This window comes from Myotis nattereri (assembly GCF_964212035.1).
Source record: "Myotis nattereri genome assembly, chromosome: 16".
In the NCBI taxonomy this organism is placed as follows: domain Eukaryota; kingdom Metazoa; phylum Chordata; class Mammalia; order Chiroptera; family Vespertilionidae; genus Myotis; species Myotis nattereri.
In genome coordinates, this window is record NC_138091.1 from 7,295,166 (window position 1) to 7,309,338 (window position 14,173).

General features: G+C 46.2%; 1 protein-coding gene across 1 annotated transcript; it reads right to left on the bottom strand.

The window, feature by feature from the left end:
• Positions 1 to 437: 437 nt before the first annotated feature.
• Positions 438 to 12,981, bottom strand: LOC308532615 (phosphofurin acidic cluster sorting protein 2-like; the record flags this gene model as incomplete). Its single annotated transcript, XM_081110128.1, has 4 exons — positions 438 to 1,776; positions 1,891 to 4,095; positions 12,640 to 12,751; positions 12,960 to 12,981. The coding sequence occupies 4 exons, from the start codon at positions 12,979 to 12,981 to the stop codon at positions 438 to 440; spliced, it is 3,678 nt and encodes a 1,225-aa protein (XP_080966254.1).
• Positions 12,982 to 14,173: the final 1,192 nt, after the last annotated feature.

Genomic DNA, 14,173 nt, shown 5'->3' on the forward strand with positions numbered 1-14,173 from the left:
ACTGGACTCCAAGTTCTGCTCAGAATACTGCCATCAGAGGCTAGCCCTTGACCTCTGGCTGCCAACCTCTGAGTCTGGGCACAGGTTGGAGCTGTCTCCCAGGGAAGCAGAGTCCTGGCTTCCTGGAAGGGCAGGTCTTCAAGGCAAGAACCCTTCTCACTGAGAATGTTGGACATCCGGAGGCCAAAACACATCTTCCATGATGCTCCAGCTCAACACTGCCCTCCTGAGTCCCACCCGCCACAGCCTTCTGGTTACTGAACAGAGCATTGAGGAGCTCCCAGGGAGGGGCAACCCCCTTAGGTTCCAGGCTGTGAGCACATTCTCTTTGCGTTCCCAGGGTCTGTGTCTGTAGGAAACTGTACTCTTCACAGAAAAGCAGCTGGGTCCTTCTGGTCTTGGCCAAGGCAGAGTGAAGGGCAGGGGAAGGGGCAGGGCTAGAAGGTGGGATTGTCGTGTCCGAAGATGCAGATGGGGACGTGCTTGACGTGGGAGGACCACTGGGCTGACAACTGGAAAAACGCCACGTCATTCCACTCGACGCCATCGATGACGACCGGCAGCATGCTCTGCTGGTGCTTGGCCCTGCAAACCAGGCGACCAATGCCCTGGATGCACTGGCTTTGGGACTCCACATTCTCGTCCGTGGTTTTCTTGGGCGCCTTCTTTTTTCTCTCCTTGGTGACCACAGCCATGGACAAGGCAGGTGTTGCTGTGCCCTCACCACTGCGGGGCAGCCTGCTGACCTGGACAGACTGGAAGAAGCACTTGAGTGTGTTTTTGGTGGTAGGCAGCTGTTTCTTCTCTGTGACTCTCTTCGTATCTATTGGCTGGGCTGCTGTCCAGTAATCCACCTGCAGCTCCATCATGTGTGCATGGACACTCTGACTGGTGGAGGACAGGCTCCCACTCATTGATGCGGGGGAGAGTGTGTTGGGTGAGGCCTTCCCGGTAGGGGACAGAAGCTCACCGGAGCATGAGGTGACTACATCATCTGAGCCTCCTGACATGGCTGCAGATGGTTCCACTCTTCCAACCTTCACTGCCCCCACAAAGGGGATGAGCTGTGTGGACTTTTCATTGGGGCGCTGCTGCTTAGACATGAGAATGGCCTCAGCAATGGGCAGCAGGTAGACACAGTTGGCCCCTGCAACGTACTCAGAGATTCTCGACACAACGTCCTGTGTGTCCTGCAAGGTGTTCTCAGACTCCAGGTTGTTGAACATGTCCCGCCAGTACAGGTCCTGGAAGAAGTTGTTGTAGCGGCAGTCCATGGAGCCCAGGTAGCTGGCCAAGGGGTGGGGACCCAGCGGGATGACCAGGAAGCGCATGTAGTCTAGCCATTGGGGTGGCTGCTGGGACAGCTGCCTCACGAAGACCCGCAGCACAGCGTTGAAGTAGGGCTGTGCCCCTGCCACCGCCATCTTCACAGGCGTCAGGGCCTGGGAATCGCAGTTGCAGTATCTCTGCATGTGTGAGACGATGATGCTGAAGGCCTCCTGGACGTCATCTGTGGAGCAAGTGCACACCACGGGCAGCGAGTGCCCCTGCAGGATGTCCGAAAGTAACTGGCCCTGCCAGGCGCAGGTGTTGACCAGGATGATGTTCTCGGGCATCTTGTCCTGGCAAATGAGGATGTTGTGGAGCTGGTCACGGATGGGCTTCCTGGGGATCTGCCACTGGCTCTGTGGGTATGGGCTCTCGTTGCCCATTCTGTTGACCCACTCATTCAGGGCTGTGCCGCAGCCCCGGTGGCCAGCCTGCTTCCTCTTGGACCTGCTGGAGGGCAGGACCAGAGACTTGGTGAAGCGCACTATGGATGGCAGCTTCTTGGTGAACCAATGCTGGGCGGAGGACCCTGCCTCCCGGTTGTCCTCCAGCTGTGCCAGCTGCTTCCCAGGGGAGCGAATTGTGTGGGCCACTGAGTCAGAGCTACTATCGCTTGACATGCTGTCAAAGTATCGCCTGAGTTTGGGCTTTGGGGTGCTGGGGACACTGATATCGTCCTCCGTGTCTAGGCTACTGTCACTAGAGCTCAGCACAATATCATACCGACGGTGCAGAGCCTTCTCCACTTTGGGGACATGCCTCACAAGGGCCTGTTCTGAGGATATGACCTTCTCCGACACTTGGGCCCTGAGCATAGATGCCACGGCTTCCTGGTGGTAATTGTGTTGCCTGTTCATGCACCTCCTTCTTACTATGAGATTCCCTTGGTCCAAGTTATTCTCCTGGGACTGCCTGTGGACGGCATTGTGACTGGCCGGCTGCTCAAAGAAGCAGCTCTCAGATGTGCTGGCGAGGTGGTTATGCGAGGTTTGGGCCTTAGTGCTGGCCGGCATGGCAGTGGCCTCCTGATCGATAGGCTGGCGGGACAGGGAGGCCATTCGAATCTTAGTGGTGGGTGTGCTGTAGGCCACAAGTTGGGAGTCACTGTGGCTTGTCTGCTTGCCTCCCGGGGCCCTCGCGTTCTCAGGCGGGTGGGCCAGACTCAGAGGCTCCTTTTGGATCCTGGTGCTGTGGAGGCCCCGCATCTCCATCGGCAAGCTGGAGTCTGACAGGCCTTCCATGTATGGCCTGAGCTCGGGACTGGGGCTGCTGAGGACACTGTGATTGTCCTTCATGCCTGGGCCGCTAGACAGCCCTTCAAAGTATGGCCGAAGCTTAGGTATGGTGGTGCTGAGGACGCTGCCATCGTCCTCAGTGTCTGTGCCACTGTCACTGGGGTTCGGCAGCATGTCATACAGGAGGTCCAGGTCCTCCTCCACCTCTGGGACATGTTCCCCATGGTCCTGCTCAGGGTCCAGGACCTCCTCCGAACCTTGGACTGTGCGCAGCCATAACAGGACTTTCTGGTGGTAGTTCTGTTGCGTGGTCAGGGTGCTCCTTGTGAATATGAGAGGCCCCACATCACAGTCACCCTCCTCCTGGTCAGCGGTGTGGTAGCTGGCCTCCCGCTGCGAGAAGAAGCTCTCACACATGCACTCAGAGTAGTTGTCCGAGGACTCAGCCTCGGGACTGGCTTGCCTGGCGCTGTCCTCCTGCTCGATGGGCGACATGGACAGAGAGGAGATCTGGATGTTGTCCACCTTGCTGGTGGTTGTGCTGTGGGCCACAAATCCATTGTCCGTCTCACTTGGCTGCTTGCCTCCCAGGGCCCACGAATTCTCGGGCATGTGGGGCAGACTCAGAGGCTCTGCTTGGGTCCTGTCACTGTGGCTGCCCCACATCTCCGTCTGCGAACTGGAGTCTGACAGGCCATCCAAGTATGGCCTGAGCTTGGGCCTGGGGGTGCTGAGGATGCTCTCATCATCCTCCAGGTATGGGTCACTTTTCCTGCGTTTCCCCATCATGTCAGACCGAAGGTCCCTCTCTGACACTTTGGACCTGTGAAACAGCGCCAGGACTTTCAGCTTCAGGTTTCCTCCTATGGATGGCCGCTGCTTGTTTGGTTCCCCCTTCTCCAAGGCATCCTTGTGCAGGTCCTGTCTGTGCTTTCCCCTGCCGCTGGCCTGCAGCTCATCCTGCCCCTCGTAGTTCCCTGCCGACTTGGCCTTAGGGCTGACCTGCATGGCACTGTCCTCGTGTTCGATGGGCTCACTGCACAGGGAGGAGATCCAGATCTCGGCCACCGCAGTGGAGGATTCCTTGATGCTGCGAAAGAGGCTCACCATCTGGCCAAACCTGGGGTTTCGCTGCATGACGTCAGCCATGTGGATGGCACCAGAGGCCAGTGTCTCGTAGCCCAGGACGTTTCTGTTCTTAGAGCACTTCCTCTGCTCCAGCAGGATCAGGAGCTTGTTACCTTCTCCCTTGAGGAAGTGGTTGTACTGCAGGGAGAAGGTGAGCGCCAGGTTGGTGTGCACTGGTCTACTGCGGGGCAGCACAATCTCTTGGGACCTCAGGATGCCCTTGGAGTCCTGCATCCTCACGGAAATTACCACGGAGTTGAGGTCCTTGGCCAGCTTCTTGAAGATCACTAGCTTCGTTACAGTGAGACTACACCACCTGGGCACGCAGCTGGGGCTGGAGCAGTCCACCTCCCAGGTGGCGAACAGGTTCTGGGGGACCAGTGTTTTGAGCACCGTGGACGTGCTGGCCAGGCCCACAGTTCGTGAGGAAGCTGCAGCTGCTGGCACCCTACCGGACCTTTTCCTACTCAGGGTTGGTGGTTTTTTCTCCTGTGGTGGGACAGAGGAGGGACATGATTGGTGCATGAAGTGGGGCATGAGTGAATCAAAGGAGAGTGTGGCCACACAAAAAGCAGCCACTCGCTAATCTGTGATTAGGTCAGGGAAGGCCTGGGTGATGGTCTTTTAACCTCAGAGACCTAAAGTTATCACAAAGATGCTTTGAAATTAAAACGTTTTAACTAAAAGCTGTTTACGGTGGGTCGCTGGGTCCTAGGTTGGAATCTTCTGCAAAAAGGTCATTATTTACCTTAACTGAGACTGTCTACTGTCTTTTGGAATCTACAAGAACATAGCTTTGGAATGTCAAAGGAATTTTCCTATTTTTTGGATACTCTGTGCTCTGTGGAGACCACAAATCCCCTCACTGTTATTGAGTTCATTGTTGGCTGTTCTGTCCTATATCCCCCTATAGGAAAGAAGTATATGTCTGTCATTTCACTTTTCATACAATCTATCACCAATGGATTTCATGCAACTCACATACATCGCCACTTCTGACCGTAATATCTAAAATAAGGTGACAACTGCCATTCTCCAGAGCATTATTTCAATCCATTGAGGTTTTGATTCAAGGCCAATGACCATTTGGCTCAGATAAAATCTCAACAATTGTTCACAGTTTTGAATGCTTCTGACATGGACATTTCCTTGGCACAATACAGCAGGATCCCAGAAAATCTCACCCAGCACCACCCTGCAGACCTACACCCGGTGCTGGCATCCAGCAAAGGGTCCATTGACGCACCAGTTCCATGCCTGCCGGTGAACCTGTGACTCTTGTCTGTTGGATTCAGGACCTTCCCTTGCTTGTGTTGCTGACTTTATTGGAGCCTTATTTTGTAATACTCTTGGCGGAACAAAAGTTAACAGTTCATAGATCCCAGGCTATGGAGAGACAGGAGGGAAAATGGGACTGGTTTTCCCCCCTGGCTTTTCTATAGGATTTGCCTTTTGAGAGTCTGGGCAAACACCTTAGCTGTTTAAGTGAGAGCTGATCTTGTTCAGCTCAGAAGATACAGGGGCACATCCTCCTTCCTGCATGAATCTCAGATGTTCTTAGACAACTGAGGATCTTTGCGGATGTGTCAGAGGTCATTCCTCATGACATGCAGGAGCCCCATAAGGAAATTCCCACACAACTGCAATTAAACTAACTGGCTCTTCAGGGGGAGCACTAATGAGGTTTAGTCCACCTCTGCTGGTAGCCCTTCTGGTTGTTTAGTCAGCAAGGAGAGAAACTGAGGCACATAAGAAGGTTGAATGAGACTCTAGGGGAGTGAGCAACTTGCAGCTCAACCCATAAAGCAACAAACTTTAACCCACTACATAACACTCCTAGAAACTGTGCTGAGACTCTGAAGATACCAAACAATAAAAACAACAGCAACAAGCACACCTATAATTAACATGGGAAGTTGTGCCTCCATGGCTGGGAACTCCCAGGCCCCAGCCCTCATTAATATTCCTGATAGGAAGCCTTGACTTGCAAGTGCTTTACAGAAGGGTAAATGTAGGAAGATTTAACTACAAAATATCAACTGAGAAATGGCCAATATACAGTTTTCTTTGGGTGCCTAAATTAATTTTTCACAGGCAAAATAAAACAAAAGAAACAAATAACTATAACAATGGTGGCCTGAAAATTGAACTGATTGAGTGCATAGGATGCACATCTTGATTTGGAAATTAGAAACTTCTCAGGAGAAGCACAGGCAAATTCTCTTTAAAAAATAAATGAACAAGAAATTTCAGAGATTATCTTCCAACTCTCCTGAAGCTAATACATGCTAACACCCCATCCTCCCCCTTCTATAGCACGTCCCCTATATCTTTTGCTCTCTGAGCTTCCTTGTCTAGATGTGTTCCTTCCCTTCCCTTCTTTCTTCCCCTTCTGTCCCCTCCACTGCCCCTCCCTACTGACTTAAGGGAAAATGAGATTAGGAATTCTGCCAACTCCCTTTGGAGAAAAGCTGCTCTCAGCCAGAGAGGAATCAGCAATCATCCTCCATTTTCTCTATGGCCCTGATTGGTTCACAGAGAAATTTAACTGATGGAACATGTAATCCTGGCTATTTTATCCTATTGCAATTAATATACTCCTGGTTTCTGGGAGCAAAAGCAAGAGAATTACTAAATAAGGTTTGTAGAAATCTCGTATAGAGAAGCCTCCACACTTTAGGGATATAGGAAACTGAAACAGGATTTAGAAAAAGGATACAAACAGAAACATGCCTAGGGCTGCTCCAAGCTTGTTTTTCCTTCCCACTGATACTTTGGGAGAATTTTAAATGATCATTAAAAGGGAATCCATTGCCCTATACAGTTTGGCTAAGGAGATAGAGTGTTGCCTGCAGACTGAAGGGTCCCAGGTTTGATTCTGGTCAAGAGCACATGCCCAGGTTGCAGGCTTGATCCCCATTAGGGGGCGGGCAGAAGGCAGCCAATTGGAGATTCTCTCTCATCATTGATGTTTCTATCTCTCTCTCCCTTTCCCTTCCTCTCTGAAATCAATAAAAAATCTATTTTAAAAAAGGGGGAGGGGGAGAAGCCACTAAGTACCCTGTATATATTGAGGCTATTTTATTTCTTTTTAACCACAACCAATTAATTGCTTTCACCATCGGAATAAAGCTTTCCTACAAATGTCTGTTTTTTAATCAAAACCTGTTTCCTTCCAACTAGGGAATGTTATGAGAATATATATGGTTTGCTTATCAAATCTTCCCCAATTCCCCTGTTTAGTGAGTGTTTTTTTTTTTTTTTTACTGTTTAATGAAATCAGTGATGCTGACATATGCTTTCTCCAGAATAGTAACATATATACTTAGAATAAATGAACCAGATACTGAACCAAAAGGGAAAGTAATGATTTTAAAGGAACCTTCGAGGGGGAAACTAAGCTTGAGACTGACCGAATGTTTGCTAATCATCTCTTCTTCAGTATTATCTTCCACAAGACCCTGAGAGATGGCTGAACAGGGTACCCACCCTACTCAGAATGGCCCCAAACAGCCCAGAGACCTGCAGACATGCCTCTAACACTAGGTTTGCTCATATGTCTGCCTAAAGATGGGGGACCAGCCCATAGTGAAGTGAGAATTCTCTTTTGGGGTACATGTTCACCAAATGGGAGTAACTTGACCCTGAGTGCCTCAAACAAGAAGCCAATCTGCTTTTGTTACACCAATTACCTGGTTGCAATATAAAGTGGGTAATAGAGAGGCTTTGGCACCATTAACTTTAAGACTATCTCGTACCTGGGACCTGTGTTGCCATTCCCAGGGGAGACAGACGGCGGTTTCATATACCTAAAAGTCTTTATACCTCTCAGAGTTGTGAGCTTTCTGGAAACTAGAAAAATATTCCCAAATAGAAAGAAACCATCCAAAAATGGGTGAATGAATTTGTCAATCCCTTGCTAACATTTGTCGGGGGGGGGGGGGGGGCAACCCAGTTCCTGAGGTATTGAAAATGACTATCCTTGTTTTACAAGTGAAGTTTTCAAGGTGCCATAGGTTTTGCTCCAGAAACAATTCAAAGCCCACAAAGTCCTTCTCCCTTCCCCAAACCTCCCCTATTCATTTTGGAGTCTTACAGATAATTGGCTTCATGCAACCAAAGTCCCAGAACCCTTGAAGTGAAAATACCTGAGTTCACCAAGACGTCTTGTCTAGGCCATTTTTAAAAATACAGATCTCTGGAAGATATGACTTATCCCAATAGAAAAAACAATACCTTACCCACCTACACAAATCTCTTTAGCTTTTTCCACTATATATTTCTAACTTAGTAAGTTTTAATGAAAGCTATTAAATGTCTACACATTTTGAAATAACGTGAATACTGACACACTGATTGCTAGACAAGTCTGAAGTTCACTGCTTTTGGGGGTCTTTTAATTGCAGAAGGTCTGTAAAATGGATTTGGAGCTGTTGATGTAATGTTTTTTGCTTTGCTGAAGGTGTGTTTTTTCAAAGTAAGAGTTTGATTAAAATATGTTCATCAACGTCAATCTAAGGAATGCTGTTTGTTCACTTGTGTGCTTATGACTGGAAATTAATGCTCCTAACAGTTAAAAGTTCCAGTTACGTTGGAAGAAATTATACAGTTATGACAATAGAAGGCTTGAGGTATGGAGAGTCATATTTGAGGGAAAAGGTCACATGTAAGTTTCTCTAAGGATAGTTATTTCTGAATGGGTAAGAAGGTTTGTAAAAGGTGAGGAAAGGTTTGTAAAAGGGGGTATAGGCTATACAATTTTGTGAAAGTTTTATATAAAAATATTCTTTTATTTCTCTACCAAAAAAATAATTCAAATTGTGTGTATAGTTTTTGTGTGATATGTGTTCATCTGTGTGTTATGTGTGGTGAATTGTCAGCCTCCATATGACATTACTAGGATATAATCTTTTATTGGCCTACAAAGATTAAATGCTTATGTAAATTAAGGAGAATTCTGTAGTCTGGACAAAATACTTAATATTACAACTGCTTGCAAGTATGATTAATATCTTTTAGAGTTAGTTGCCCTAAGTCTGTGTTTGCTTTACGTAGATTTACAAAAAGTCCATGGTATAATCTTTTGCACAAGTATATTTGCAACCTTCCCAAAGTTTCTATTGTAAGAGACTTTTAAAACAGGAGATGACGTTGAGTCAATTCCAATGGGCACTGGAGTACCTCAAGGATTTATTCTCTCTCCTTATTAGAGAAACGTTTTTGACTAATTTAGGACTACTTAATATGCTTGAAATTACCTGAGAAGCTTTAAAAAATTAAAAATATAAATAACTGTGCTATTTGTGTACCTATATTTTTATTAAAATGGTTGTTCTAAAGATTTCAACCTGCCCTAGGAAGGAATGTACAAAGATTCAAGAAAATTTCAAATAGGAAACACTCTGTTGTAACAGTGGTCTTGGTGTCAGCGACACCAGGCCAGCCAAGAGGATGGTTCCCTGTGAGGGTGTCTGGCAGTTCGACTCCGGGTATTTGTGGCACAAACATTGGAAGTTGATGAATTATATCCAATTCTCAATACAAGAAGCCATGGACAATGTTTTAAAATCTTACATGCTTTCTGTTCCTTTTATATTGAAATTATGTATTGAATCCAAATATATACATATACTTATATATTTTCATATCGTTCTCTGTAAATTTACAGTAATTGTTGTTATCCAAAAATTATTGCCTTGAAATGTTATATTTTACCAAAAAGGCAGTTTTTCATCAATTGCATTGCAATCAAAACTATAACCATACCACTTTGTTTTGTCGTTCATAGATATTGTTTTACTTTACTGCATTTTCAAATATGTTACATCTTTAGAAAAATTCATGAAAAGGACTCTTGACTTACTCTATTTTTTTATTCTTTTCATATATTTTATTGATGAGAGAGAAACATCGATCAGCTGCCTCTGGCACAATCCCTACTGGAAATGTGCCTGCAACCAATGTATATGCCCTTGAACTGAATTGAACCTGGGACCCTTGAATCCTCAGGTCTAAGCTCCACCCACTGAGCCAAACTGGTCAGGGCTTGACTTACTCTAAGTAACAGGTTTCTACACAGGTCACATCTCTGAACTGAATGCAGAAGTATAGATCTCTAAGGAATGAGTGAATTCACGAAAATACTAGCAAATAACCAGGATAAACAACAAAATGGGTAGGGAACTAAATGAAGAGAAGATGGTTATTATTGTTATGACTCTGTTTAAAATACTGCTGATTTTTAAATCATTTTGTTTTTCAAATATAAGGAAAACTGAAAAGCAGAAATTCTACATTACTATCCATGACTCACTAGGAAGGTTAGAGGCAATGATACATTAGTGACATTCATTTCACAGTAATCCCAAGAGACAAAGACTTCAAGGACCAAAACCTACAACCTGGAGATTTTGTTTATTGAAACACATTAATTAAAGACTCTCTCCAATGTGTTAAAAAGGATGTTACCTTATGAGAGGCCTAACCATAAATGGATATCTGTCACTGACACTGCCCTCCATCCACCAAGGAGACTGAAGACTTGTCAAGGATGAGAAACCACTGGCCATGGGGGCTGACAGCTTTCCCAAGAAGTCAACAAGGCCTGGATGCTGACAGATTACTGCTGCTCAAACCTTCTTCTTCTATCTCCTAACTGTTATTGATTATATGTACACCAACTGATTTTTATATTTTTATTACACACCTTATTACTTATGAGTAGTTGAATTTTGATATCTGCTAAGTTTTCCCACCTACTAGACAAGTACATTCTAATGATCAGTATGGAAAGGAAACAGTAGAGAGTCTTAATTCTTCAGGTAAAACATAGCATAAGTACAAGGAACAGTGGATGAAGAAGAAAACATATAATTAGCTTAATAAGCAATTATGAAAATACATGCAAAGGGTTTTTGGTTGGCTGGGATGCTTATTTTCCTTAGTCACTTTCTTGTCTAGTAGTAGACATTTTCTATTCCTAAGCAGTGTTCCTGCTTTAATGTTTTTGCTTTTGTTCCTGGTATGTAAATGTTATACTAGATACAAAATACCAAAACTTAAGACAAGCAGCAAACGGACTCTGCTCATGTTAGCTCAAAATATAAAATTGATACAGAATATTTTTTAACAAGAACACATAGGATCTCATGCCTCCCATGCACCTGCCTTTTTATTTTGATTAATAATAAAAATTCCACTTTGAATGCCATTTAAGGTTATAGTCTTACCTTATCCCGAATGGTCCATTGTTCAGGAAGACATAACACTAACACTCATCATCAATGCATAATTTGTATTGATTTCTGAATAAAAGGAGGATGTGTGAATGAAAAAGGGGCCCCATGCTGACCTGACTAGCTCAGGGAAGTCCTGCAAGGCAGCCTTGCAAACTCAGAGACCTTAAGTAACTACAAAGGATGGTCTGAAATTAAAACACTAACAGGAGCTCATGATGGGTCGTCAGATCCTTGTGTGGCATCTTCCCTGACAAAGACCAATCTTTACCTTAACTGAGTGTGTGTACTGCCTTTTTGCCTCTATGATAACATATCATTTGATTTTCCTTATTTTGGACACCTCATTCTCAGGCACTGTTCTGTGCTCTGCGGAGATCAGAGATCCCTTCGTTGCTATTGAGTTCATTGTTGACTTGAAACTATCCTCCATCCACCATTGTAAAAGAAATATGTGCCTATCATTTTACCCTTTTTCCAATCACAGAAGTGTCTCCAATTTGCTTTCTCCTGTCTCCCTAATCTATCACCCATGGATTTCAAGCAACCCACATAAGTCTGCACTTTTGCTTGTATTGTATAAAATGAGGTGCAAAATTGTCATTCTCAGGAGCATTTTCTCATCCCATTGAGATTTTTCTCGCTCACAATTGTTGACATTTTGGATCAAATAAACACACACACATTTTTCAGAGGTCTGAAAGTTTTTCACATTAATAAGAGAAAAGGTTCTTGGCAGGAAAAGTAGAATTGCAGGTGAGGAATATGAAGCACATTAGTATCTTAGGTCATTGTCTTAGCAGAGGACAAACAGCACATGCTTGTATTAACAGTGTCACCCGTGCGATTTCTGACAGAACACCCCAATGTGTGATGAGCACACAGAGGCTTTTCCTGGGGGGGCAAGATTTGGATGTCAGGACATGTGGCATGTTTAGTGTGGCACCGTCGTCATGGCAATGGAAGGTTTTAAGTCCAGGTCCCACAGAAAAAAGACGTGGATCTCTGTGATAAGCAGTCGCGGTCCCCATACAATGTGCAGCCCTGGGAGGCCCCAGCTCCTGACATGGAGGAGACGAGGACCCAGATTCCTTTGGGAACTGGACACTAGGAGGGATCTCAGGGGAGCAGCAGGGTGCCTTCTGGAACCTGAGTCCTGCTGACTCCCTGGGGTCCTGGAGTTTGGGTCAGTTGGGCACCTACACTCACCCTGCGGCGGTGCTTCAGGCTTGAGGATATCTCAGGTGTCTGTGCCGCCTGCAAGGGTGTGGAATTGAAGACCCCATCTGTCGGCTCCGGTCCGCTCTCCTGTGCAGAGCTCTATACAGACAGTTTCCAGTCACCAGGGGAAAACCTCAGAGCCCTGTTTTGCTGGTTCTCTAAAACTTGTGACTCTCCACTCCAGACACACAGAATGTGATCTGCTGAGACCTCTACTGGCAAGGAAAAGGCATGACAGCCTGAGGGCCTAGGACTCCCATTGGCATAGATAAGGGACCCCTCTAGAGCCCCATCTCCACCTGCCTGCCCTACCCTGGGGTGTGATCACAGCAGGACCTCGAGGTTATCCACTGCTCCAAACACTCCCGCGGTTCTCCCTGCAGGACCCCCTATCCACCACATGAAGAGGGGGGATGTGGGCTGCACAGGGATGGCCCACAGAGGAGGCTGGCCTGGCGTGAATGGGTCTGACCCAGGCCACCTTCACTTACCTGAGGGGATCTTCTTGAAAACGGCCAGAGATGTCGGGCACGAGTGGTGAACCGTCTACAGAGTCTGGAACAACGCTCCCTGCAGGGTCTCCGGGAACCAGAGCCCCCACAACTGGGAACACAACAAGAGAACATGTTGAACTGTCAACTGTCTCTTGCCAAGTGAGTGGCAGTTGGGCAGTTGCTAGAAAGTGGGTGCCTGGTTACGGGGGTTCCAAGTTCTATTAGGAAGTGACCTCACTTCCTGGAATTGCCTCCCTGACTCCCCTCACCTAATAACAGCTATAGATAGTCCTGTGGGCTGCTGACTGCTCACCTACCTTCTCCATGGAATACCAACATTGTACACAGTGACACGAACACACCCTCTCCACAAGGTTTAGCTGCAGCCAGGGTACTAGGTTTGAAGAGACAGACCAGGGCTCAGAATCAACCCCTCATTCTTACCTCTTCTTGATCCTGGATAAGTCATTGTGCCTGTTAGATCCTGTCTCTTCTCTGCCTGCACAATGGATTATTGCAGCATGTGCTTCTTAGCGATATTCACGCTCATGAAGGTAGTAGCTATAAAGTAGGAGGAGGAATGCCACAAGGCAAAAGTGCCTACAACCTCTTTTTCTTCCTATTGTCACCTCCTTGGTGTCTGATTTTCTTTTAATACCACCCAGAGTCATTTAATGTGTGTGTGTGTGTGTGTGTGTGTGTGTGTGTGTGTGTGTGAGAGAGAGAGAGAGAGAGAGAGAGAGAGAGAGAGAGAGAGAGATTGTGTGCACGCACACACACATATGCTAGTGCTAGGTTGTACTGTGTTAACAAAGCCTGAATACAGTAGTTTGCAGAGGCAACGATTAATTTCATAGCCATATGACTTCAATGATCTGGTGGAACTAAAAAGACGTCCTGATTTTTTGGATTATTCATCTTTTTTCTTATTGTAAGGATGAGAGTAAGAACTTACAAGGTCATATGTCAGAGTGGAAACCACAAGTTGACATTTTATTTGACAATGGCTTGTGGGGGACATGACTTCCATTTCCCCCTTTCTAACAGCTGCCAATTCCATATCCAGGTGGTCTGGGGAGTTTGGGTCAAGGCCCCAGAGTGGAGTTATTAGCACAGCTCACTGGCCTGGCCAGAGTGATGACGGTTGTATGTGGACATGTGACTTCAGTGAGTTGAATAAAATTCTTCTTATTAGTCACAAGAAAAAATGTTCCGTTTGCATATGTCTCATGGCCTTGTGAAAACATGGTTTTAGTCAATAATCATGTGAGAGGTGCAAATGAAAACAAAAACGAGGGCCCTGGCCTGTTTAGTCAGTGGAAAGAGTGTTGGCCTGAGGAATGAATAGTCCCGGCTTCGATTCCGGTCAAGGGCACATGCCCAGTTATGGGCATTGATCCCCAATAGGGGCATGTAGGAGGCAGCTAATCAATGATTCTCTCATCACTGATTTTTTTCTCTCTCTCTCTGAAATCAATAAAAATATATTTGTTCAAAACACAATGGGATGCCGTCTCACACTTGTCAGAAT